The 24637-nt window shown below is 40.5% G+C and overlaps 1 protein-coding gene across 1 annotated transcript; it reads right to left on the bottom strand.

Annotated features, from left to right (window-relative positions):
- Window positions 1-1206: 1206 nt before the first annotated feature.
- TMX4 (thioredoxin related transmembrane protein 4) lies at window positions 1207-22027 on the bottom strand. The gene is made up of 8 exons (XM_021540295.1): window positions 21820-22027; window positions 13020-13135; window positions 9924-9969; window positions 9194-9322; window positions 8464-8509; window positions 6917-7018; window positions 5170-5233; window positions 1207-4730 (listed from the first exon to the last, which is right to left on the bottom strand). The coding sequence occupies exons 1-8, from the start codon at window positions 22002-22004 to the stop codon at window positions 4444-4446; spliced, it is 975 nt and encodes a 324-aa protein (XP_021395970.1). The 5' UTR covers window positions 22005-22027; the 3' UTR covers window positions 1207-4443.
- Between the last annotated feature and the right edge of the window lie 2610 nt (window positions 22028-24637).

The raw sequence follows: 24637 nt of genomic DNA, 5'->3' as shown, positions 1-24637 counted from the left end.
ATTAAAAACAACCTTTCCATGTAAAATGGAAATTTAAATGAAAACATTAGGATAACTACATCCCCATTTGTTCCCTGAATGTTTAAATGCACAGCTTTCCTTTCTCCTCAGGAAAGAAGTAAAAGTAAAAGCAGAGAGTTCTAGGTGTTTTTCTAATGGGAGAGGAATGAAGATGTTTGGTTAAAAATAAGTAATCACCACAGTACTTACTGAAGTGAAATACAACTTACTCCCCAGCAGAAGGAAATGACAGCACACACTACTGGGCAGTTGCATTCCCAGAGCTGGGACTTACCACTGGTCCAGTTCCTGATAGAAAAATCAAGCTTTTCTACCACTTTCATTTTCTTCAGTATTTCCTATACAAAACTAGAGCTTGGATTTTTCTGATTGCTTGAACCTGATCAAAACCTGACCTAATTTTGCCTGTAGTAATATTCCATGTGATATTTTCATGGAGAAAATTTCATATTCTCACATCATAAGAAAACAACAAGCAGCTGACAAGCCAGCAAACAAAATGCTCCCAAGGCTTCATTTGATACCGTTCCAACTTGCACTTTGTATCCAGAAATGAACACAGTGGAAAAGAAGAAGACCAAAGGGAGTGGCAAATGACCCAGGCCCTGCAGCTGCTTCTTTCACAGGGAGAGGCAGCTCAGGTAACTCACCTGAGCAGAATGAATCCAGGTGCCAGATCCAGTAGCTGCTCACACTGTCCAAGGAGGTCACAGGGATGGTTCCTGGCAGTCCCTTCTCTCTCTGGCACAGCTGCCCCTACAGCCTATTCCTGCAGCACTGCCTGGAATGTGAACCACAACCTGAGGATGGCTCCTTTAGGTCTGTACATTTCTTGCTGGCCTCCAAATCCCAGAGGGAGTCAGCATAGCTTTGGCAGAGTTAGGGGATTTCTCAGGGAGGGGAAAGAACTACCTTGTGTGGAGGTGAAGCCTTTAAGGGTTCAGTTATGCTGTTCTGCCCAGTTCCATTCTGAACCTCTGAGAGCCCTGGGTTCCTCCAGGGAAACCCTCCAAAATGAAGCAATTCATTGATGTCCAGGTTCCTTTTAAAGATTTTAAGGAATCTTCACAAGTCATAACCTCTATGATTAATTGGAAGATCAGCATTATTTAAAAAAAAACCCAACCTTTTGTTAATGACGCAGATGAGCCAACACTCACTGAGGAAATGAAAATTACTCCAAGCTGGTCATAAATACAAAATTTTATGTAGCATTTCAGTAAAAATACACCCAAGTATAAATTTGCAACACTTTCATGTAACAGACAACCCTGTGTAACATTTCCAAGAAGAAAACCTACATAACAAGTGCCACCCCTACGGGGGCAGTAGATACAGAGCATTCCAAGACACACAAGTTTCACACAGATCCCAAGGACAGGAGGTTTGGAATGCTGGATGGATTTCCAGCCTCTTGAAAAAGGAACCTGCCAGATTTATTCCATGACTTGCTGTTAAGCATTCCCATTCCAGTAGCATGCAGCCCAATTGATATTTAAATTGCTTCTCAACAATTTCAAATTAATTTTGACACACAGCTCTAGTTCACAAGCCTTAAGGCCCTGTCCTTCATCAAAATATTTTGTACAGCGCCAGCAGCAGCTTCTCCAAGGCCCTTTTGTCTATACTGAGGTTGCAAGAACAAATTCAATTTCTTCATGATTAATCCTAACAGAACAGAGATAACAGTACACCCAGATTGCACAAAAGGTTGATCCTGACTTTTTGGAAACACACCAAGTTTAAAACTATTGTCATAGTCTAATTAGCACTACTCACATGATTCAATTAAAATGCATTTTAATGGAGAAATACCCGATCCTGGAAGGTATATTAACATGACACTTCTACTGCACAGCTAATAGTTTCTCTGTTAAACACAAATTTAGCCTTTACAGTGTTTGCTGCCTGCTGTTTCCCAGATAAATATTAGTCAAAACTGAGTATCTCCAGTATCACACTATAGCAATTTTCCTACAGACATAAACTTAAGTTGGAGAGATCAATGGTTGCACAGTATCACCTTTTCTAAGCAAAGCATTAACCATAATTCAGTGATCTTTGTAGTAAGATACACCAATACACATCAAATAGGGTCAAACCCAGTCAGCATTAATATTCCCTACTTGATTCATGAAAACACAGGAACAACATCCATCCTATGTTCAAGAACCCTTAGAAGCCTGACCAAGCTAATTTCTAGATTCACCAGAGAGATCTAAGTTGCTGTCACAGGCTGTCTGCTTACTAAATCCCTGCTCACCAGTGATCTTACAGTTCAGTCTGTCTTGACGGAAAACACTTCCTATCTTTGGTTTTAATAATCCAAACCCAACTGTGACATGCCACAATAGAGGAAATGTGAGCAGAGAATTCAGACACACCACACAAAGGGGTTCTGATCTCTCCCACAGCATCTCACAGACCATGTGTCTTTTAGGACAAAGTGCCATTCATGGGTTTGTTTGCTTGTGAAATCCACAGGGAAACCCAACTCTTGCAAGAACACCTTTTTGTCTTCAAAGTGCACTGTTCTATTCTTCACACTGTAGTGGCCACAAAGTTTTCTTGGTTTTTGCAGACAGAAGTGCAGCTTTTTAAAGGCTACTCACCTACTGCTGAATGCTGCAGCTGCCAGCTTTACAACTGCTCAGTTACATGGAACAACACTCAAAGATAACAAGCTCCTCTCAAGATAGTGCAATGTACAGATATTGTCAAGTCTGTGTTTTTACCTATGTGAAAGCATGTTTAGAGGTGTCCGCTATATGGAACTCAAACTCCAGACTGAGAGTACTTCTTAAGAAATTTCAAATTCAGGATATGCAGTATAATTTTCTTCTTTGAGCAGCTCTATCAGACAAATGCAGCGTTGCTACCACATAGTTTGAAAACGGGACATAGATGGGAAAGTTGAGCTTTCTTGGCAAATATGTTCTTTATAAGCATAAAAAAACAACAACAAAAAAACAGCTCTCGACACAAATTTGCCCTATTAATCTCAGTCTCAAAGGAAGTAAGCATTTTGTACTTGCAACTTCTCTTCTGATAGGAGATGATCTCTTCTCTGACTACTCTTCGTTCTTGAAGAACAAGATGAATTTCATGCATGTTAGCAAGGTTTATGCAATATATATATATATATATATATATTAAAAATAATATCAAGATTAGGACACATCTTACATCCATGGTCATACATCAGCAAAGCAGGAACATACAGGATCTCATGGAGGGTACTCCTGACCAAAAAAGACTTATACTAACCCAAGGGAGTGATACACTGATAGTTTAATGACCCAAGTCTAACCACATCCAATACTGTCTTACCTGATGAGCCATTTTCACTTTACACAGTTCAACACATGCACATTTGTTCTGATAGAAGCAGCCCAAAGCTTCTCAACACTATCCACCTGTGCCCCCTCTCTTTCCCCAGTGTGATGATTCCAAAAGTAGAAAAGTGATCAAAGGTAAAACCCTAAGTGCCTCTTCAGACATTACTAAAGCAGCCCAAGTTCTGCCAAAAGCATTCTGAGTTTGAAATGGCAGGACTGCACTGCACATGACAAACTTGCACTGGCAAGATAAACATAACTTACTGACTCCAAAGTGAATATTTCCTGCTACAATCTCCTGATGGGAATAAATTACCAAAAGAAAAAAAAAGTAGTTGTGCTTTGACAAAATTTCCTCCTGACCAAAATAATTTCCTTTAAACCTTCTAGAAGTTCCAACACACTTGAAACATTTAGCTGCCACTCTCTTCCTGCCTGAGGTTTTTAATTACTCCAATTCCTTGGGTCAAACAACTCAAGCTGCACAGCCTCTGGATCACCAAAAATTGCCACATCTGGGGATGAGCTGCAGGATCAACTTTCAAAACAAACACAAATAGAAATGGAAGAGAAAGGTGCTTCAGCTGAAAGTGGTAAAAACAAATCCATGGTACACAACATTTCTGATAGAAGACCAGTAAGGTGCCTCCTTTCACTAGTGAATTGTCTCTGTGCTTCTGTGGCATTTGGGAACAATCAACATTCAGACAGAAAAGTCACAGTCCTGCCAAGCTACCATGGAGTTAAAAGTCCTGATCTTGCCCAGGTCAGTCCTTAGAGGGACACATACACAATGATCATTTCAGAGCTGGTGAACTGAGGCTGACACCTCCTTTTTCTCTGAGAGGACATGGAACAGATAAGACACCGATTTTGATTGTCACAGCTAAGGTCACACAACACACAGCAAATGTGCTTATCAAAGAAAGTAAGCAAGTACTAAGCTTAAAAAAAGAGGAGCCTGCTGGCAGAGCAGAGCTTTGCATAAACACCAATGACAAATCAAGTGTAAGCTCCAGCTTCGGACCCTGGAGGGGTCTGACACTTCTTTGGTCCAAGTGTAAAAGATACACCACTGGGAAAACTATAGTTCCTTCTCAGCCCCCTGACTTTTCCGCTGCCTCACTGTGCTTTCAGTCTCTGATTCAGCTAAAGGTTGTTCACTTAAGTCTTCCATTTCTTCTCCCCCTGATTCTTTTCCAAGTGCTAAATCCTCCTCTGACTCATCAGCACTTGAGTTTGCTGCATCTTCCCCATCTGAGAGATCTTTGACGTCGGCAGCCTCTTCTGCATCGTCCACGGAAAGCTCCATGGCCTCCTCCGGCTCCTCCAGCGCCGTGCTCTCCACGTTCTCCTTGGTAATTGCTTCTTCTAAACAAAGCACAGACTGCAGTTAGACTGAATCTCATAGCAAAGCCTTTTAAAGTTGCAGGGACATACTCTGAAATACTGATGAACATGATAATGGATTACGGTTATTACTCCAACTGGGACTGGAAGCAGATGATCCTTAAAGTCCCTTACGACCTGAACCATTCTGTGGTTCTGTAATTGAAAATGTTTCCTTATTTGTTAGTTATTTCCTTAAATTTTCAGTATATTTCTTCTCTATTTCCATTATTTTCCTTGCATGTCAGGCACAGATAGACTTTCGTTTTATTCCAATGAGTTACAAACCAAAGAGAAACCAATTTTACTTGGCTCCTGGATTATTGGTTCACATCTAAGATCTGAACAGTGTATTGCTCTTCCTCCTACAAATATACACTTGAAACTACAGCTTCTTGCCCTTTTTACCAGGTGTTCTTACCAGGTGTTTCAGCTCTGTGTTTTGACTTGGCTGGGCAGAGGCAGTCTGAAATCAAAACAAGGACCTGTAGAAAGGAAAAAGGCATTCATTGGTAATAATAAAAATGGCATTTATTACACAATTGCAAAAATCCCTGCACTCATTCCTTTTCGATAGATATACACAATCAAATTTACAAAATTGTATTATCTTGCTTAGAGATAAGAGCTAAATAAAAACATGGAAAAAAGTGCATTCTCAGTATGTACTAACCAGCATTCCCTGCCTTCTACTACCCATTTTCTGCCTCCTACTTGCCTAAATTTATTCAGTACTGACACTGCTCACAGCTGAAGAACAGCTCAGAGCACAGTTGAGACTTTTTACTTTCTGAAATTTTATAAAAAAACCTTGTTCAAGATTTCCTGTATTTTGGGATGTTATTCCATTCCGATCCCTGGCTCCCCAATACAGATGTGCATTGCACCTTTTGTGCTCATTCTTTGACCATCCCAGTGCAGAACTCAAAATGCAAGGAAGACATTTGTGCCTCGCTGTCCCATGCTAAGAATAGTGCAAAGAAAAAGACAGAGCTGACACAATGTCAAAGAAATATACTTCAATCATTGAAAAGCTTTTTGGAAAGAGCTGGGAGATTAACTTCACATTTTTTCAGCTTTTTCAGTTGGTTTTTTTTCAAGTGAAGAATTAAGAAGAAGCGTTTCTTTTAAAATATGATATTCACTTGCTCCTACTTACACTAACTTGTTTTGCTCTCATCTAGTGAAAATCTACCATCTAGAAAAATGCAGCTGTTGAAATTAAATAATCAAAAACATTTGCTTGTATACAACAATTCTGTATGCACATCGAGTACAAAAACATGGTTTTGCCTAAATTCAGATTTCAACTGCATTGAAATCACTTCCCAGAACTACTGGAAATACACTGACAAAATTTTTCTTTAATTCACTAATATTCAAAGGGCAGAGATCCACATCCCAGAAACAACTTTTCCACATCCTACAAGGAAATAGTGACTAAGCAGCAGGTTAAACCAGTTACCAGCAGAACTGTTTGAACTGTCCTCGCAGTTGCAGAATACACTTGTGGAACAGCCAATTAATCTGAAAAAACCTAAACCCCCAAATCTCCAAAGCCTTAAAAAATATTTTCATCCTTTGATCTTGAGTATCAGTGTGGCAGAACACTTACATTGCTGACTCCCACAAAACCAATTCTGTGGTTAATAAAACGCTCCAAAAAGCCTGTGTTCTTAGAAAGTTCGAGTCTTGACTAACTCTGACTACACACATTCCACCCTTAAGTAGGAAAGTCTTCGATACAAAAAGGCCAATACAAGAATCACTCCTTTTAGTGGACGGACTTAACAAATCTAAATTGAAGCATTTCGTAAGAATTTGATAAGATTTCATAAGAAGGTGAACTGATTTGTATTGAGGGCACTGTCCAAATGCTTCTTCACAAGAGACAGGCTTGGGGGACTGACCACCTCTCTGGGGAGCCTTTTGCAGTGTTTAACCACCCACTGCTGTCTCATGCCCAGTCTAAACCTCCCTGGCACAGCTTTAATCCACTCTCACACATTCTGGATGTCACAGGGAAGAACTATTAGTATTCAGTAATATATTATTAAAGCAAGGTATATTTAAGTATATCTTATAAGCAAAGTTGGTTTTATTTTTTTCACAAGATAATGCAAAGCAAGACTTCTAGTTAACTGAGACAAAAAGTAATGTTTTCTTACCAAACCCAGGAGCAGGCCAATAAGTAAGGTAGCTAAGATGAAGATGGCATAGGAAATCCAAACATGAACTCCAAGAGTGCCAGTGAGGTAGTTATGAATTTGCTGGAAATTAGAACAAGATACTTCATAACTTCATACCTAAAACCACTTAGGATTTCTACTGCCAACACCATTACATGAATTGCTGTCTGATTAAGACCTTTCATTTAACATTATTTATACTGAAGTCTTCCCCTTTAGATACCATTAAATCTTGGGGGTTTTTACTGATTTGTTCACATTAAAAGGCTTTTTAAGCAGAGGATGCACAATTCCTTCTCCTTAAGACACTCAGCATTACAGATGTCACACACAACCTTTACTGCAGATGGATGGATGAGGAGCCTTAGAGCTTACAGGAAAATATCACAAAATCCTTCATCCCTACGTGGCATCTATTCATTAACTAAAATGAAGCCATTCAGCTCTTAGTCAAGCTTTTTAGCTCTTAAAAGGAGCCACATACTCTAATCATACACTAAATAAATTATTTCACTTATAAATTTAAATATAATTACCCAAATACAGTATTAAGATTTCTTTCAAACTTCCTCAAACTTAGAAATTCAACTGGCTGAGTCAAGCAGTGCATCGAATCAGTGAGCTGGTAGGAAGTCAATTATGACATTAAATCTCTTTCAAAACAAACCACAATCAACATTTACAAGAGTTTAAACACGAAAATTCCAGAGTCTTCTTTTTAAATGTCAGAACATCTTTTGATATTTATTAAGGCCTAAGCAAAGACAGCAGAGCAGGAGCAGTGAAGAAACCTACACCTGAAATATTCATTGAAGTGGAAGACAAATTAGAGGTTTCTTCCCAGGACAGTTAATCTTTCAGGAAGGAGACTATAGAGGAATAATAACACTTCAGAGTAACCATGGAAGAGAAACATCAGAAGGCTATAAGAAGTGAATATTATCCAGTGAAAGAATCAAATACATACAACTCAGAGCTCTGCTTGATTCTGTGTTAGTTTGGTGCTTTGTAGAAGTGATACAAACTTGTTCCAACTCTCAACTACATTTCTTTTCTGAAGCATATGTTACAATAGTAACATATTTTGCTGCAATCAAATACAGTCTCAATCTCACTGACACTCAAAGATTAGAAGAGGATGTTTCCTAAACAGAATCTGAAAATTCTCAATATTTGGATGCCATGGAAAAACTTGGAAAGTTCTCAAATGAAAGCATCTTGAAACATTTTAAAGTAAAATATGCTTTAATATTTTAAAGCACACTTCAGTGTAGCTAAGCATTTCTCCTTTACTTCTGATAATTACTCTATTATCTAAATTAATCATGTTCCTACCCAAGAGGTACTGACAGTTATTTCCAGACACAGAAATTATTACTAAAAAACCCCCTTGCCCTCCCTTCTCCTGTGCAATACACGATGCAACTCTCATAAAAAGGATAATAAAAATATTCAATTATGTATTGACTTTTAAAAATATGATTATTCTAAGCATAAAAAGGAATATGGAAAACATTATTACTTACCCTGATCCATCCTGAGAAGTGAAACAACCCTGCCATGCCATGCATCCTGGAAAACAAGGAAATGGAATGACAGTTTCACAGCAGCCCTGTAGCTCCTCTCCCCATTCCTAAATATCCTACAGTTCTTCTTCATTCTCACATGGAAAGCAAGGACCCTCTCTGGATCTTTGATGTGAATTTATACATAATGGCTTCAGCCAGAATGAACTGCAGGCCAGTCACATCTTTGGTTCATCCTTCGTGCCATGAAAGCTTTCTACAGTATTTCTAGGCAAATCCCTCTCTCTTAAAATAAATTCTTACATATCCTATACTCCAAAGGGAGACAAAAGTGTCTCTTGTAAAGAAATAAAAAACTAAATCCTTAAAGCTAAAGGCTGCCAGTAGCCAGAAGTCATGAAGCAATAATCTACATAAACATACGCTTGATTCCAGGATTCAGCAGATACTGGAAATGACACTTTACATAATGCTCAGTGGCTATATTTTTTCTTTTTATCTCTTTTCAAAGATGACATTAACAAGCCCTAGGATGCACAAACGAAAGCAAATGCAGAAATAAGCTGCCTTTATAGGTGAGGAGCTGGGATCAAGCTGTCAATACTGATGGCTTCTGCAAAGCCTACAAGTCTAAGAAATAAAGGCCTTTTGTCTTTAAATTGTCAACAAAGGACCCTCAATGAATAATGAGATATAAACCACATTCTTGTTAACAAAAACCAACTGTTACATTATAGAAGATGGAGACTTCCATCCTGCTACAGGCTCCACAGCTTCCCATTTCCTCTCTAGGATATAGCCTTGAAGATCTTCCAAGGTCCGGGAGCCACGGTATCTGCGAAACACTCCATCATTGGCACTGCAAAATAGACCCCCATCAGCACAAACAGCCCCCAAACTCTGGGGTGCAAAACCCAACCAAAACCCCCATATACACTACAGATTTCACTTGCTCAGAGCTGAGGGTTTGGGAACTGTAATCCATGATGGAAAACCTCAGTTTTTAAATAGCATGGGGTTTTGCCATTTATAAAGCTGCTGTTTTTCTTAACTATTCACTGGTGCTACAGCAAATACACAAAGCACATGAGGTTAACAACCAAACCATTTCAAAGTACAAGTAAGAATGAAAAATGCACATATACACATATTTTTTTGTATATCTGCACAACTCATAATACTCTTAATGAAGGCTTCAATATTTTAAGGATAGCATCACCTTATTGGAGAAGAGATACAGCAAATGTCTTCTCTGCTCCATTTTTAATAGCATGGGTAACAGGGAAACTTAAACTAAAGAAAAGCCTCACATAAGGATTTCACCATGCAATCAAAGCTACAATAACCTGAGCTAAAATCAAAAGTCACTATTCCTTCATTTTCCCCTAGTTTTCAGTTACAGATTAAATCAAGTGACAAGAAGGAGTCAGTATCTGCAGTTTCCAGTATGACACACTTACTGGTAAATTGTAGGAAGTGTTGTGACAAAGAAACGACCACTCAAGCCTAGAAAGGGAAGAAAACCACACAAACAGTTCAGTAACACTGAATTTTCTCAGCATGCTGACTTTTCTATAAATACCGACATATCTGTATTTTAAAGCAGGCTGCACAGCTTTCACCATTGTTTTGTAAATACAGGTTAACAGTTTGTCTTCAGATATGCTACAAACAGTAACAGATACTAAATATTGGTTATAAATTAAGGAAAAGTGTTTAGCTTGAAGAATGTTTATTGAGAGGTAATTTTCCTCATCAATGGATTTGTCTCCTCAGTATTTGCAGACAGCTGAAGTTTTGGACCAGCCCAGCATTAGATGCAGAGTACATGAGAAAGGGCCGAATTCCTACAGGCAGCAACTGCAATTCATATAAAGTAGCAGTGTAAAGAATACGGTTATTTAACTTGGCCTTTTATAAAATTCTGTGAAAATCTTTTGGGAAATGAAGACCTTATGCAGCCTTCAATAAAGCAAACAACTCTAGGCAATGGGATTAGCCATGGAAAAGTATTGGAGCAAGAGGGTTTCTGCCTTTAGAGACAAAGATGAGCCATACCAAAATAAGCCAGGTATTTTTAAAAGTTTCAGTGGTAATGTTTTCCTCCATTTGAATTCCTCAATGGAACAGGCAAAAAAGGGTTATAGCTTTTTTTGTTGTTTGGTATTTTGTTTGAAGATGTGTAAAGCAAATGATCTTTAAAGTTACAGAAAGGAAAGCCTCTTACTTCAACGTTTGAGCTCTCTGCCTCTATTGCTACAAGAGGCAGGGTGATGAAAAACTTTCTGAAACAGCTAAAAGTTGTGCCAGCACAGGAAGATAAAAAGCAAACAAACCCACAAGTGTAACAGCAGAATTAATAAAGCAGACAGCACAGCTGCACAAGGAGAACTGGGTGGAGAGTCACAAAGAACATAATTGGCTTAACAGAGAAAGTCATGTAACACTGACAGGCTTTTTGAAGTTCTTAAAATGCCACTCAGGCAAAGGAAATAAAACAACTCAAATCTCTGACCTGTGGCCTATCCTAGAGTGAACACCTAAGAAGCAACTCTGTAATCTGTAAGTTATGAAATGCATCTAAGCTCCCCAATATTTTTGGTAGAGATTTGCTGGTTATCCAAGGCACCTTCCCAGACTGGTAAAACCAGATGCAAGTCAGCTACAAAATTTAAGAACATATCAAATTGTTTTGGTGTCTGTTTAATACAATCTTGAATTGGCTACAGTTAAGCATCTGTCTCTGTCTGCAAATCAGAAACTGAAATCCACTATGAAAACAGCAGTTAACCAAAAACTAAAAAATCATTTCAAAACATAGAGAGAATAGAGATGTCATCTAAAATTCTAGCTGCTTTCAGCCAACAACAACTCAAATCAGACAGAAGCTCCAAGAAGTCTTGTTGTGATCAGGAGCTTAAAAAAGGCACCACAAGTATGCAGAATTTAAGGGTCCAGAAGTATCACCATTATTTGCTTGTTCCACGCTGAACGTTTCAGTGGAGAAGATGAGGCAAGAGGAAGCACTTTAAGGCTGGAACATCAAGGGACTGAAATCTGCTGTGAAGTCATTAAGACTCTGGTGGATTCATTCTTCAGGCATCTCCTGCTATTAAGCACCATGAATGGGCACTTTCTCCTGCCAGTTTAGGCTGTGCAATTTTATGTAACTCTGCACTCATCTTGTGGTTTTCCCCTAATTTAACACATTTTGACTACTTTCAATTCAATGAAGTGGTTACATAACTAAGACTAATTAAAGTACCATTGTGCAAGCAAGAAAGGAGACAGAGCACAAACACAACTGAAAGGCTGATACAAAGCCCACTGTAAAAATATCTCAGTAACTTTAGAGAGCTCTATAGAAACTCGTATCTTCCAAATGACATCAGCACCAAAGGTCAAATACGTAATAAATGGTTTTTTTCCAGTTAGAGCATTCCTCACTTCTAGATGTGCCTGCAGCTTCCAGTGCTGAGCTGGATGTTGTAGGTTTATTACATGAGCTTTGGTACAAATTCATCATTTTGGTCAGTCCTTTGACCCAGAAGAAACCCATGCTTGGGGTCAGGACTCTCAGCAACATTAGAAATTCAAGTTTTAAGTTTACATCTATTTAAACTAGGTAGTATTAAAACTCATCTGTTTATTACACTATATAATGATTAGTATATACAGCTTTTTGATACCAGATTTTTTGTATACTTGTGAACTTTTAACGAGACATGAACCTACACAGGGTCTCGAACAGCTGGCATTTTCTTGTCAACTTAGATTGCTTATTCTGAGACAAGAGTTTTGATATAGTAAATCTGTTCAGCATGTATTCAACTAATAAACACATTTTTCACACACTTTATAAAGAAAAAAAGAAAAATCAGTAAAGTCTGGCCTTTTTTTCCCCTAACATCTCATCTATCAGTCTTTTGATAGTGGTGATAAAATCCTTTGTCCCTTCAAAGCCCAAACAAGCATGAAATATTCCCAGGAGATGCAGAGGTTTATACAATATTCATACTGCTTGTACAAAGACACATTCAAAACTTTGAAGGGAGTCACCAAAGGAATAAATTAGATTGCACTCATGCTTCTGTGAACAGTTAGGGAAGTATTTTTATAAGCATATTTGCATATGTGCATCACCAACAGGTAACAGCAATAACGTCTGTAGTATAAAGCACTCCCACAATTAAAACAGTCAATAAACCAGCAACATGCTGGAAACAGCAGGCTTGCTCTACCACACCCTGAAATTCTCCTAACGGGAGGCTACAGAGGTGGAATTTTCTACAGACAGGCTGGAGAAATGAGACAGGTAACAGCTTCCAATGAAGAAGATTAAAATAGAGAATAAGCCTCTTTTAAGTCAGCATTAAGCCAGCTCACCCTCCCCCCCAATTAAAGAATTGAATTTATAAACTTGAGTTTAGAAATATGAACTGTATGGAGAAACAAAGTGTGGATAACATTATTTTGACTCTGAAGCCTAAATAAACAGTAAATGGTAGTTGTATTTAATAATTCCTGTTATTAAAGCACTCTGTTTCATGCTGTACCTGGTTCCTGAGTGACATCCACTTTTCCAACAGTGATGCCAAGCCGCTCGCTCTCCTTGGCAAAGCTCTCCCAGGTCGCCTCAATCTGCTGACAGGCTGGACACCAAGGAGCATAACTGAAGGGGGAAGACAGGAGAAATATTTTAATACTCTTACACTTAAAGACATTCAAATTGATTTATTGTACAGAGAATATACAAACACATCAATCACAAAGGAAAAAAACCTACAGTTTTTCTTAATCAAGTCTATGGAATAAGACAATCAAAGTTTTTTTAATCAATTCTATGTTCCTCCCCATGTTATTAGAACAAAACAAATCACAGATTTGAGAAATTCATATCCAGACTCCTTACCACTTGTGATTTATTCTATTTACATAGGAAATAAAATATATTTCCATGGCAGCTATCTGAATTATTGAAGCCTGGCTGTCCTCTGAAGCAGTATCCTTCATCACAACATTTTGTATTGATTTCCCACACCTCAGAACTTCCCAAAATTGCATTTGCCTTAGCCCACTACTCCATACATCACATCTTTTTGACAGCAATCATGAGAGACTTGAAAAGAGCACACATCAAATTCCTGTTGCTCATACTTACCATCTTGTTTTTACCCGGGATTCATTTCAGAAAAATAGGCCCGCTCTTTTCAAGAGCTGAATTTTCTACACTCTTAATGAGAATTAAACCAATTTTGCATCTATTGGTAATATCAATCTGGAAACAAAGCAGCTAATATAAAGGATAACATCAGATAAAATTGATTATAAAATCCCTTTTGCCATCTTTCTGTATTTTAGCCTAACTTGGTTGGCCAAGTCTGAATGAAACTTGTGCAACTTGCCAAACTCTGTTAGAAACACTGAAGGGAACCAGGACTGGGAGGTACAGACTGAGCTGGGGCTATTACCCATGCACAGACTCAGCCTTTTTGCTAATGAGGAGAGACCTTTATGGGGTTTAATCTGATTTACCGGGGCAGGGATGGAGGTTTCTGGCAGCAAAAGCAGTGATTCTAGGGACATTCTCCTTGTCACAATGCTCCACAAATGCCACCATAAAAGCAGTGAGTCTAGGGACACTCTTCTGGTTACAGGGCTCCACAGAAGCCACCACGCTCCCTATCCATTGCAAACCATAGAAACACATTCCCTCCTGGGAAGATTCCAAGATCCTTAGTACTAAACCATCACTGGAAACTTTCACAAGGTTCTCCACTCCTTTGGTTTATCTGCCACCACTGCTGTGTGACCTAGGGACTGGCAATCCCTGTTCTCTGGCTGTTGGCAAGAATACCTACTTCCATACTGGCTGCAGACAGAGATATTCCCAGGCACCCCCAGATGTTTCACATGAATAAAGCTTAATGTAAAACAGGTCATTTCTCACAGAAGAGCTGGAATTAAATGCACTCTGAGTGCTTTGTGGTTGTTTTTAAACTTCTGTATTTAAAAAAGGGAATCTTGTCACTTGGCAGTTTAAAGGACACAAATTAAAAATACTTGTTTTATTTAACTGTACTAGAAATTTATGAGTCTAACTGCAAAAGCCTATATCTTGTCTTTTTAAGTCAACATCATTCTGTGTGAAGGCATCTGCAAAAAGGACATAAATCTTATCCTGCCCACAGACAGCCCCTCAGTATCTTTCCAAAAGATGCTGGAAACAAGTCTCCCAGGCAGCAATGTTTTCCATGGTGCTGCTGGCCCAGAGAGAGCTTTTAATAATAGTCTGACAGATACTGTACTTCACAAACGGGATTATTTTATTAGAGAGCTTGATTGTTAAATAAGAACCTGCAAACATCCATCAGATAATGCCGCTGGTATTGATCTAAAATTAAAGAGAGAAGTTTGATTGTTTTCTAAATCCAGCTTCTCTAGATGTCTCAAATTCACACCATGAGATTTTCAAAATTAATACATCCTATTTATCATCCTGATTTTGGAATAGAAATTTCAACCCCATCAAAACCTATATTTACATTTGACCTGCATGAGCATTTCACCTGAATTAAGTGGAATATTCAATACACGACTAATACTCATATGATTGAAAATATTTCCTTTAGTTCAAAGCAGCACGAAAACCTACCCATGTCACAGTTCAGCAGTGACAGGACATCACAGTGAAGTTCACAAAAAGCTGTGGTTGTTGGCTGTCTAATTTTTAGTATCAATATTGGACATGGGATGGCAATAGCTCCATATAGCGCTGCAAGATCCAGCCACTCCAGCTGAACATTGGCACAGACAATCAGGATTAAAATACTTGCTTTACGTTCCTGAAATTACACATCCAGTTCTTGCCAGCCAGGAAACAGCCTGTCCCCACATGTTCAAGAGAGAACTTGCAAAATACATCAGATTTCTGCAAGAGTTACCACTGCTGTTTACCTCAACACCCTCACTTTCCTGAAGCTTTCATGTCTGCATTTGTTGTGCAGCATTTGAGGCATCAGGAATTTATGACTACTTCCTGGATATAACAAAAAAAAATTACATTACCAAAGCTTTATTGGTTTTCTTTCCAAGTCTTAAAATACTGAAAAAGTGTAAGAGAAGGTAAGTTACTGAAGAGTAAAATCTCACACTTAGGACATATTTATCAAAAGTTGCAAAAAACTTTCTGCACCCTGAAGGACTGAGGGAAGTAATTGATTTCAACAAGGTCTTTAGAACAGCGGCAGATTCATATTTTCACAGAAATTATGGTGCAACTACCATTCTTGAATTCAAAGAAAAAAATATCATCTGTAGGAGCAGGGAAACAGACCCTCATGTCTGCTGAGGAACCAGTCTTTGTTACTTTTCAAGGCACAAAATGCAAGAGCAGGTCCCCGGCAAAAGCAGATCTAACCAAATTTCTTCTGCCATACTCCAAACAGGCCAGGAAACAATTAGCACTTTGTCAACACCACCAAATTTAGGGCTGTCACTCCCATCCCTTCTGCCTGTGCATAAGGGGGTAGCTCTATTAACCTGCAGGGCACAGGGTGCAGTGCAAAAGGTGTGACAACAAAATGGGCCAAGTCAAAAATCAACATCTTGTGGAATTTAAATCAAGACTTGGGAACTCTGTTAAGGAAAGAAAGCTTTCAGTAGCCTGTGACACATTAAAAGGCAATTTGCTGATCTCCATCATAGCTAAAAGTGACACACTGCCAAACCATTCACAAAAGCAGGTATTGCACATTGCTCAACACACACCTCATTCCTGATGCTTCCAGACCTCTTCCATAGCACAGTTTTACAGCTGAAATGCTCTCACAATCTGTCAGCCCTCCATAAAAAAGGCAGCAAACATCTATCACTGCAACGACTGACCTCAATGAACTAAAATCACTATTTTCAAGTATCCAGGTGTTTCTCCTACTCCATTACAATACCTAAAGCTTTTTGCAGAGGGCACAAAGAAAGCAGTTGAAAAGCAAAGTTTGAAGCTCTCAGGCTCAGGCTTTGCTTTTGACTTCTATTTATCTCTGATCTAAAGTACAAAAGAACAATCTTTGGCTTTCAAATACCAACAACTTCACTGAGGCAGTACAAAAAAAACCAGTCAAGTGAAAACCAGTTTGAGCAAAGGTGCCATTCTCCCGTATCACCCCCAGAAGATCAGTAAAGCAGAGGAACTTTGCTAAGATGTACTGATAGAGTTTCGAGCTCTGAGCCATTCCTCTCTCTTCTTTGCACCTACCTGGCTACTGAATTGACCATTTCGCTCCTTTCTAAGTACATTTCACCGACTCTTTTTATCTGCCTTTTCACTACCATTACCAACAATAACAGATGCAACCTCGAGTACCATTCCACACTTTGCTCAAATGGCAATTTCGCCAAGTTGCACGAATCTAGGAAAAAGAAAAAACAGCTTCTGGATACAGGCATGAGAGGATGTGCTAAACTGAAAACAGCAAAACTTGCTTAAACTAATGATGGAGTTCATACTGGGAATGCTATTAAAATAAGAGCAAAAATGTTGGGACAGTACCCAACAGAATGTTAAAAGAAGCATCAGAATTCAATTCTTATTTTTATTTTTTTAAATAGTTTTGCCTTATTGTTACAGATCTCACAAGCATACAAAATTAAAGGAAAAAAAAAAAAAAGACAATTCTAAACACACCTAGGTTTTGGGGCAGGATAGGCAGCTTTGTAATGCCAACAAAAGAAAAGCTCCAGATCAACTGTGTGGTTTTAATGACTTTTCAAGTGAGCAGGTGGCAGCCAAAGATACAGAAGTTGGTCCCTGTCATTTACCCAGATCTGTATCACCACAAGACAAACTCTGAAAGCTCTCAAGGAGATCCCTGTCGAGTGCCAAACCCCTCCAAACCAGACAAGGCTTATTTTTTTTGTTAAGAGAAATTATTTTTAAAATCAAAAGCAAATGAAAATGAAAAAATATGCTAATTATTCTAGAGCTTCAGCAGATTAAGTTCCATCATTCTACATATTTTTATGTCCCTTTTGCACCTGTTTTGTTTTGCTTCTGCTACAAAGGGTATTTCAGCATCACATTTTTCAGTTTTTGTTCAGCCAATGTCTTCCACAGCACTCAGCTGTTCAGTTATTAAATAAAATGTTTGGTCACTTCCTTAAATAAAATGTTTGGTCACTTCCTCTGGATTCAGTCAGCAGAGCTGTAGAGGCTTCAAAACCAAAACAGAGGTTTGATAACTTGATTTTCATTCCCTCTGCTTTTTGGCTTTTATTAGGTTTTGGGTTGCTGGTATTTTTAAGAATAGGACAAAGAAAAGCCTGGACACTAACAAGTAAAAGGTTAGACACCCTTAAGTGACAAAAAATTCTCAATCTTGTGTTATTCTAAACCTGACAGTAATTGTTACATAGTTTAGCACATCCTTTGGGATTTTATTTACACAAAGTATTTCAAGCCAAGTGATTAAAAGCATTAAGCTATCTACATGCCAAAACATTGTTGCATTTTTAGCACACTCCCTTGAAACTACAGACTAAAGGCGCTGGTGGGAGGGCTGAACCCTTACAACGAGCTGGCCACGGAGACAGCAGAGCAATGTTTAATGGTAAGTGACAAAAAATAAAAACTGTCGGCCTATACTATAAGTATAATAAAACTTGGAAACATGACTATTAACTGGTCTCTGGATTTTCACCTGGTTAGAATTAAAATAGACAATGAAGACTATTTTTCAGGTACACACAGCAGTAAGTCTGTGCTGAAACAAAGGGGAAGCAAAACATTTAACACTGTACTTGGAAACAAGCATATGAAGTACTGCAGATGCACCAAGAGAATAAATAGTTTCTTTTATAACTAGAGGCACGAAGACAACAAGTTCATTGATGGGTTGGGTTTTTTTGTTTGTTTGCTTGTTTTAATTTAATTCAAAACAAAGAGGATGTTAAGATAAATCAAGTTTGCATCAAGTTTTGTTTACAAATGCAAAATGCACTTTTAAGTAAGCAGACCAGAAATTAGTTTTATGTGTTCCAAACAGACACAATATTAAAAACAAAAAGAAACCTCATCATATTAATGAATCATTATCTCACAGCTACAGAACAGAGATAAGGAAATAGGGAAACTATTAAACACAGCTCACTCACAGCACTCCAGCCTGGACCTGTGTGCTGTGCTAGTAACAACATCCAAAAGATGGTGCAATGTCTGGCAGATACAGAACCTTCTCCAAAACATTTTTATCAATAAAATGCAGCAGCACTTCCAGGGCCTGCAATTTTTGCAACTATGAATAACGACATATTTACAAAAAGCCAGCTGAGTACACACACCTCAGCTAGGGGGAATGAAGGAAGAAAAATCCTATTTCTGCTACAGATGCCACACACAAGTAATTTCAAGCCTAATTTCTCTATTTATGTACCTGGGAAGAACAAAAAGCTGGAATTAAACAGTGATTTTCCACTTTCCCCAAAAAAACCTGACATTAAACAGCAGCTGTACCTGTTCCTACCAAGGCAAGAGGTTTCAAAAGAGCAGCTGATGAAAATCATTTTCTTTTCATGAAGATGCCAGAGTAACATTTGCATTAAAAAAAGTGCTGCTCAGAAAATAAAGGTCTTGTGAACAAATAGGAAGTTCTTTAAACAAATGAGGTTTTAATGAGCATTACTGCAGTCCTGCCAACCAGCCTGAGACAGTATAGAAGGAATCCGTGGACTGACACGCAGGACTCCTGTCTAGATCACTAACTCTAAAGCAGATAAAAATCAGTAGAAGCCAAAATCCATCAGAATGGAAACTGCTGCAAGAATTGGATTAGTCTGTGTTTGCTGAATCTCCCCACTGAAGTCACTTGGGCAGACCATTCTCACCCAGAGTTTCTGCCACAAGCCCAATAAGGAATATTTAGGCAAGAGGGATGCAGCTGCTGCCCATGGAAAAACTCACTGGCTGTAAGATTCTGTCTGCCCCAGCTTCACTCCCAAAATAAAATTGAATTTTCTCCCTTCTCTTATAGAAATTTTGATAATGAGGACCACGAGCAGGGATGGGGAGGAAACCCGGATCAGATTTCACCCAGAAAGCACATAGGGGAAAAATCACGGACCAGATTTTGCCCGGAAAACATTAAAAATCAGTCCTGGAGCTCAAACTCCCACTAATTTCACACCAGCAGCATTGAGTTTGCATCCTCATTAAAGACAAAGGTTCCTCCTCAGGAGAAAAGCAGAAAGTACCAGTAACAAACCACAGGAAATAGCGTGGAGACCTGAGGATCTTTCACACATCAAACACTGAATAAAGTTAATTAGGGTCTGATTTAAGCAATGCAGCAACATGTACTATGCCCAGCTAACACTAAAGCTAACTCTGCTACCATTGCTGTGGTCAGCAACCTCTCACTCTGAACCAAAGACCAATTTTTCAATTGGAGTAAAGGCTTCCAAAGGACTCTAATTGTTTGCTACCCCAACCACTTCTGATTTCAGTCAGTTCCTCTCTTTTTTCTTCTTCAGAGGCACACACCACTAGTTATTTAACTATTTTCTTTTAGAGAAAAAAAAAAAATTTGAGTCACCATAAATAAACTTCCTCCTTAAAACTCACCAACCTGTGTATGAATCAGTAACTTTCATACAATTGCTTCCACACTGGACTAAGTGAAAAACCTTCAATTTAAAACAAATTTATTTTTTCCTCCACCTTTTAGCTCACAATAAATGGAGAGACAAAAAGCCATTCTAAATCCTCAACCACAACAGCTGGCAGCCCTGGGTCACTATCAGCTGTTTCAAGATCGTTACCACCTATTCACTGATTAACACCAGGGTCCAGTAGGATCCTGAGTACTAAAGCCCTAAGAAAGGTGATAGTCCATCTTGCTAAGAAGAGACTGGAGATAAACCAAATTCAAGAGCAAGCCAAAGCTTTAAGTAGCTAGCTAAGTATTTAGGAGGGAGCACAAGTTCAGATGTTCAAACTGTTTTAAACTCAAGCACTTGCACAGAGTAGCACACATGCAACAATATAATCCTATTTTATAGCTGCACGGCCCACAGGTACCACATGACTGTACTGCCTACTTAAACTACTTTTTTATTAATTTGTGTCTTAAAAAAAAACCCTCAAGCTCCATTCCCCGCTTCTAAATACAAGCAGCTGAGTGAGGCACCACCAAAAATAAAGGCACGTGCATTTCAGGAATTGTGTCATGTCACAGCCAAAGCCGCTGCTCCAGTACAGTCAGTCAGAAGTTAATGAAATCCAATGCACCTGCCTTGAATTGAGAACTCTGAGCTCAAGTCAAGGCTAGGATATTATGTAATACTGCTTTAGAAGCCTACTGCTAAATATTCCCAACGAAATTCAGACCCCTCAGAGCTCACACAGAACACAGTGGCAGCCCCCAGTGGGGGAGTGGGACAAGGGGCAGTGCTGGACACTATTCCCAGAGTGACCCGTTTCATTTAACCTTGGACACTCAGATGAGAACCTGAGGGACATCTGCTTCACAGAATCATGGGATGCTTGGGGCAGGAAGGGGACCTTGAAGACCATCCAGTGCCAACCCCCTGCCACAGGCAGGGACACCTTTCTCTGGACCAGGTGGCTCCAAGTCCCGTTCAACCTGGCCTCGAACACTTCCAGAGATGGGGCATCCACGCTTCTCTGGGCAACCCGTGCCAGGCCTCACCATTCCCACAGTAAATAACTTCTTCCCCAATATCCAATTTAACCCAACTATCTGTCAGTTTGAAGGCACTCCTCCTTGGTCTGTCATGACACACTCTTGTAAACAGTCTTTCCCCATCTTGCCTGTAAATTCCCTTCAGGAACTGGAACGCCCCAGTTAGGTTACCCAAAGCCTTCTCTTTTCCAGGGTGAAAAACCAATTCTCTCAACCTTTCCTCAAAGGAGTGATGCTTCATCCCTCTAATCAACTTGGTGGCCTGCTCCGGGCTCGCTCCGACACCTCCACGTCCTTCATTCCATATCCCTCATTCCCCTCTGTCTGGAGTGACCCGTTTAACCTTGGGCACTCTGCGCCCACACAGGCCGGGAACCTGCGGGATTCTGTCCGGCCATCCCGGCAGGGACCAGGGTGTGCCCGCCGGCTGAGGGCTGGCGGAGGGGACCGTAGGCACCGCCCGCCGCCTCCCTCACGCCGTCCCCGGCAGCCACTGCCGGGTGGGGAAGCTGCTCGGCCCCTCCGCAGGGCGGAAAGGCCGGCCCGGCCGCCTTCCCCCCACAGCGGGGCTAGAGTCACCGGCCATGCCCGCAGGGAGCCCCTCTCGCCCCCCGGCCACGCTGCCTCCGAGGCGGGCGGGAAAGCGGCCGCTACTCACAACTCCAACATCCACTGGCCCTGCAACACCAGGCTCCAGTTGGAGCCGCACAGCACTCGCACGCTGCTCCGCGGCTCGCCGGGGCTGTAGAAGGAGGAAGAAAAGCAGGCGGCGGGACCCATCAGCGCTACGAGCAGCACAGCGCGGAGGAGCCGCCGCCCCTGGCGCCAGCGGCCCGGCGCCATGTTCGGCCCGCCCGCCCTCAGGAAGTCGGGGCAGGAGCGGCCGCCGCGGGGCGGGGCCTGCGCGGGGCAGGGCGGCTCCTCCCGCCCCGTCCGCCCCTCACGGCCGGGCGCAGTCCCTGAGCCGCGGGGAGCCCGGTGCTGCCCCGGCAGGGCTCCCGGGCACCTGCTGCGGCCGCGGCTTGCGATGCGCTCGGTCAGGTTCCCTGAGCCTTCTTGCAATCGGGCGCGTTCGCGGTGTGCTGGGAGGTGGTTAAACAGCGCTAATGGCTTCGGCGGGGTGCTGTGAGGCACCGGCGCTGCGGGATCGCCTTAAAGCAAGTGCTGCCCGTTCCGAGGGGCTGTGGCGGGCTCACAGAATCCCAGAGCAGTTCGGGGTGGAGCAGAGCTCAGTCCGAGCCCCCTGCCAAGGCGGGGTCACCCAGAGCAGGTGACACAGGAACGCGTGCGGTGGGTTTGGAATCTCTACAGACAGGAATGCACCGTGACCTCCCTAGGCTGCCTGTTCCGGTGCTACGTCAACCTTAACATAAAGAATTTCTTCCTCGTGTTGAAGTGAAACTTCTTGATGCATTCTTCACCCCCTCCCAGACACATAACACTGTGTTTCCCTTGACTTCAATGAGATTCCTGTCAGCCTCATCCTTTTGGCTTGCCCAGGTCCCTCTGAATAGCAGCCCTGCCCTTGAGAAGAATGATTGCGCTCTAACTCTTTAGTTAACCTGGCAAATTGACCGGGGGAAAAAAAATTTTAGAAGAGATCACCTTACAGGTCTAGTCTGCCTTCTTGTCTGTTGTGAAAATTTTTGGCTGGAGATTATCTTGGCATGGAAGTAACTTGTGCTGAACAATTTAATAACACAATGCTGGTAAGTCCTGTTGGTAAAACATTCACTTTTTTTTTTTACCTCAGCAGAGGAAATAGTAGTGTTTATCACCTGTGAATTTTTTTGCACTTTACGAGTTTATTTTATGAGGCTCTTTTACATCACTCCCATATTTCCCCACAGGATTCTGGGCTTGATCAAATCATTCCTTAAAGTAAAAGTATTGGTCTGGCCTTTATTTTCACTGAAACAGACTCAGGAATAATATTTGGTGACAGAAGCAGAAAATGCCCCTAGCACCACTCTCACTATGCAGAAGTGGAACCATGGTAGAATTTTTTTCTCTTTTGTTACTTCTCAGGAGTAATGAGGCCTCTCCCAATGATACAGTGACTCTCTCCTCAGCAGGTATTCCAACAGTACCTGCCCTTACCAAAGAAGAGTTTTGCTGACGGCTTCCCAGCACTGCAAAGATCCCTTAATTTTTTTGAGCCACCTTGCCACTCCATTTAATTAGCTGAGGATTAAATAAGTAAAAGCCTCTCAGAACACAATTCTTGTAATATTTTCATTGTGTTACATGATCTCAGTCTCTATATTACAATTTTCTATTCCTTTTTTGATTTGTAAATTAAGAAAAAAAACTTTCTCTAATTTATCCTTGCCCTTCCTAAATGTATAGTGTAAAATTGGATGGTTTAGCAATGTTTAGACCTGGGATATGTAATGAAGAGAAAAAAAATACAGCAGTAGAAATTATTTGAGAAGACACACACTTGGCTGGTGTTCCTTTGTGAGAAGATAATACAGAAAGGACATTTTTTTCCCTTTTCTGCTGCTAATAGGAACTTGAGAAACTTGGGGGAAACATGCTAATCTTTCTATAGATTCTCTAAGAAAGAAGAAAAAGTGATTGGCCAAAGCAGAGAGAGGGTTGAGATCTGGCAGAGCTAAATTAGGAGAATTTATGTGACAAAGAACTGATGGAGCAAAAGGGAACGTTGAGGAACATTTTATTTGGTGGTGGTATAGGGTGGTGAATAATTATAGTTGTGCCATTAAAGAACATGCAAAAGAAGAGGCTAAGAAGAAACAACATGTAAAATAAGGGCTCCAAATAAACGGGAGTGTTCCTGTGAATTCCTAAGAACAAGGAAAGAAAAACTTACTTTGTAGCTAATTTATCAGTAGTTTCTAGCCACATGCAACAGAGGAGATTTGCATTTCAGGCAAACGCTGATCAGGCAGAAGGCAGAGTTGGTTTCATTCCTGAAAGAGAACAGAGTGTTCCTAAATCAGGGGAGACATGTCATGGAACTGCTAATCCCTGTGAAGTAGGTCAGGCTTGCCAAGATGGAGATGGTACACCTCATTTGAACCTGATTAGGAACATCCATTAGAAAATGGGTAAAAAGAAAAAGCAAGGCGGGCCAGTCGGAGAAAAGTGTCTGGGCCAGGCCTTCTCTTGCTTCTGTGATGACTTAAATTACTCTTTTCCTTACAAAATTTACTCTCCTTTAGCTTCAGTGGGCTTCTGCTAACCTGTACTGCTCCAGCCTTTAACTGTGTATGTGTGTGGTGCACTGTTGGCTCTGCACAGGCCTGGAGAGCTACAGTTTTCCAGCTTCCAAACTCCCACTGCTGCTGCAGAAAAAGCTTCAGGAATCAAGCTGTCACTTTAAGTTTCCACAGCTGTTGATACAAGTGTAGCCATGAACCCCAGGTAAGTTTTGGACAGAATTTGATTTTAAAAAAAAAAAAAAATCTTCTAGTCTGTGTTTGTTTTAATCTTGATTATAAAATGGAAAG

This window comes from Lonchura striata, chromosome 3 (genome assembly GCF_046129695.1).
Source record: "Lonchura striata isolate bLonStr1 chromosome 3, bLonStr1.mat, whole genome shotgun sequence".
In the NCBI taxonomy this organism is placed as follows: Eukaryota; Metazoa; Chordata; class Aves; order Passeriformes; family Estrildidae; genus Lonchura; species Lonchura striata.
The sequence above is the reverse complement of the archived record's forward strand: the minus strand, read 5'-3'. Positions and strand labels throughout refer to the sequence as shown.

What these genes read in the sequence shown, in the direction of transcription:
- TMX4 (XM_021540295.1), bottom strand. Translation starts at nt 22,004, where the DNA reads ATGGCGCCGGGCCGCTGGCGCCAGGGGCGGCGGCTCCTCCGCGCTGTG. An exon ending in AAGTCTCCATCTTCTATAAT is followed by an intron (nt 8,510 to 9,193) that starts GTAACAGTTGGT and finishes CTTGTTTTCCAG; the next exon opens with GATGCATGGCATGGCAGGGT. An exon ending in ACTTCTCAGGATGGATCAGG is followed by an intron (nt 7,019 to 8,463) that starts GTAAGTAATAAT and finishes TCTAATTTCCAG; the next exon opens with CAAATTCATAACTACCTCAC.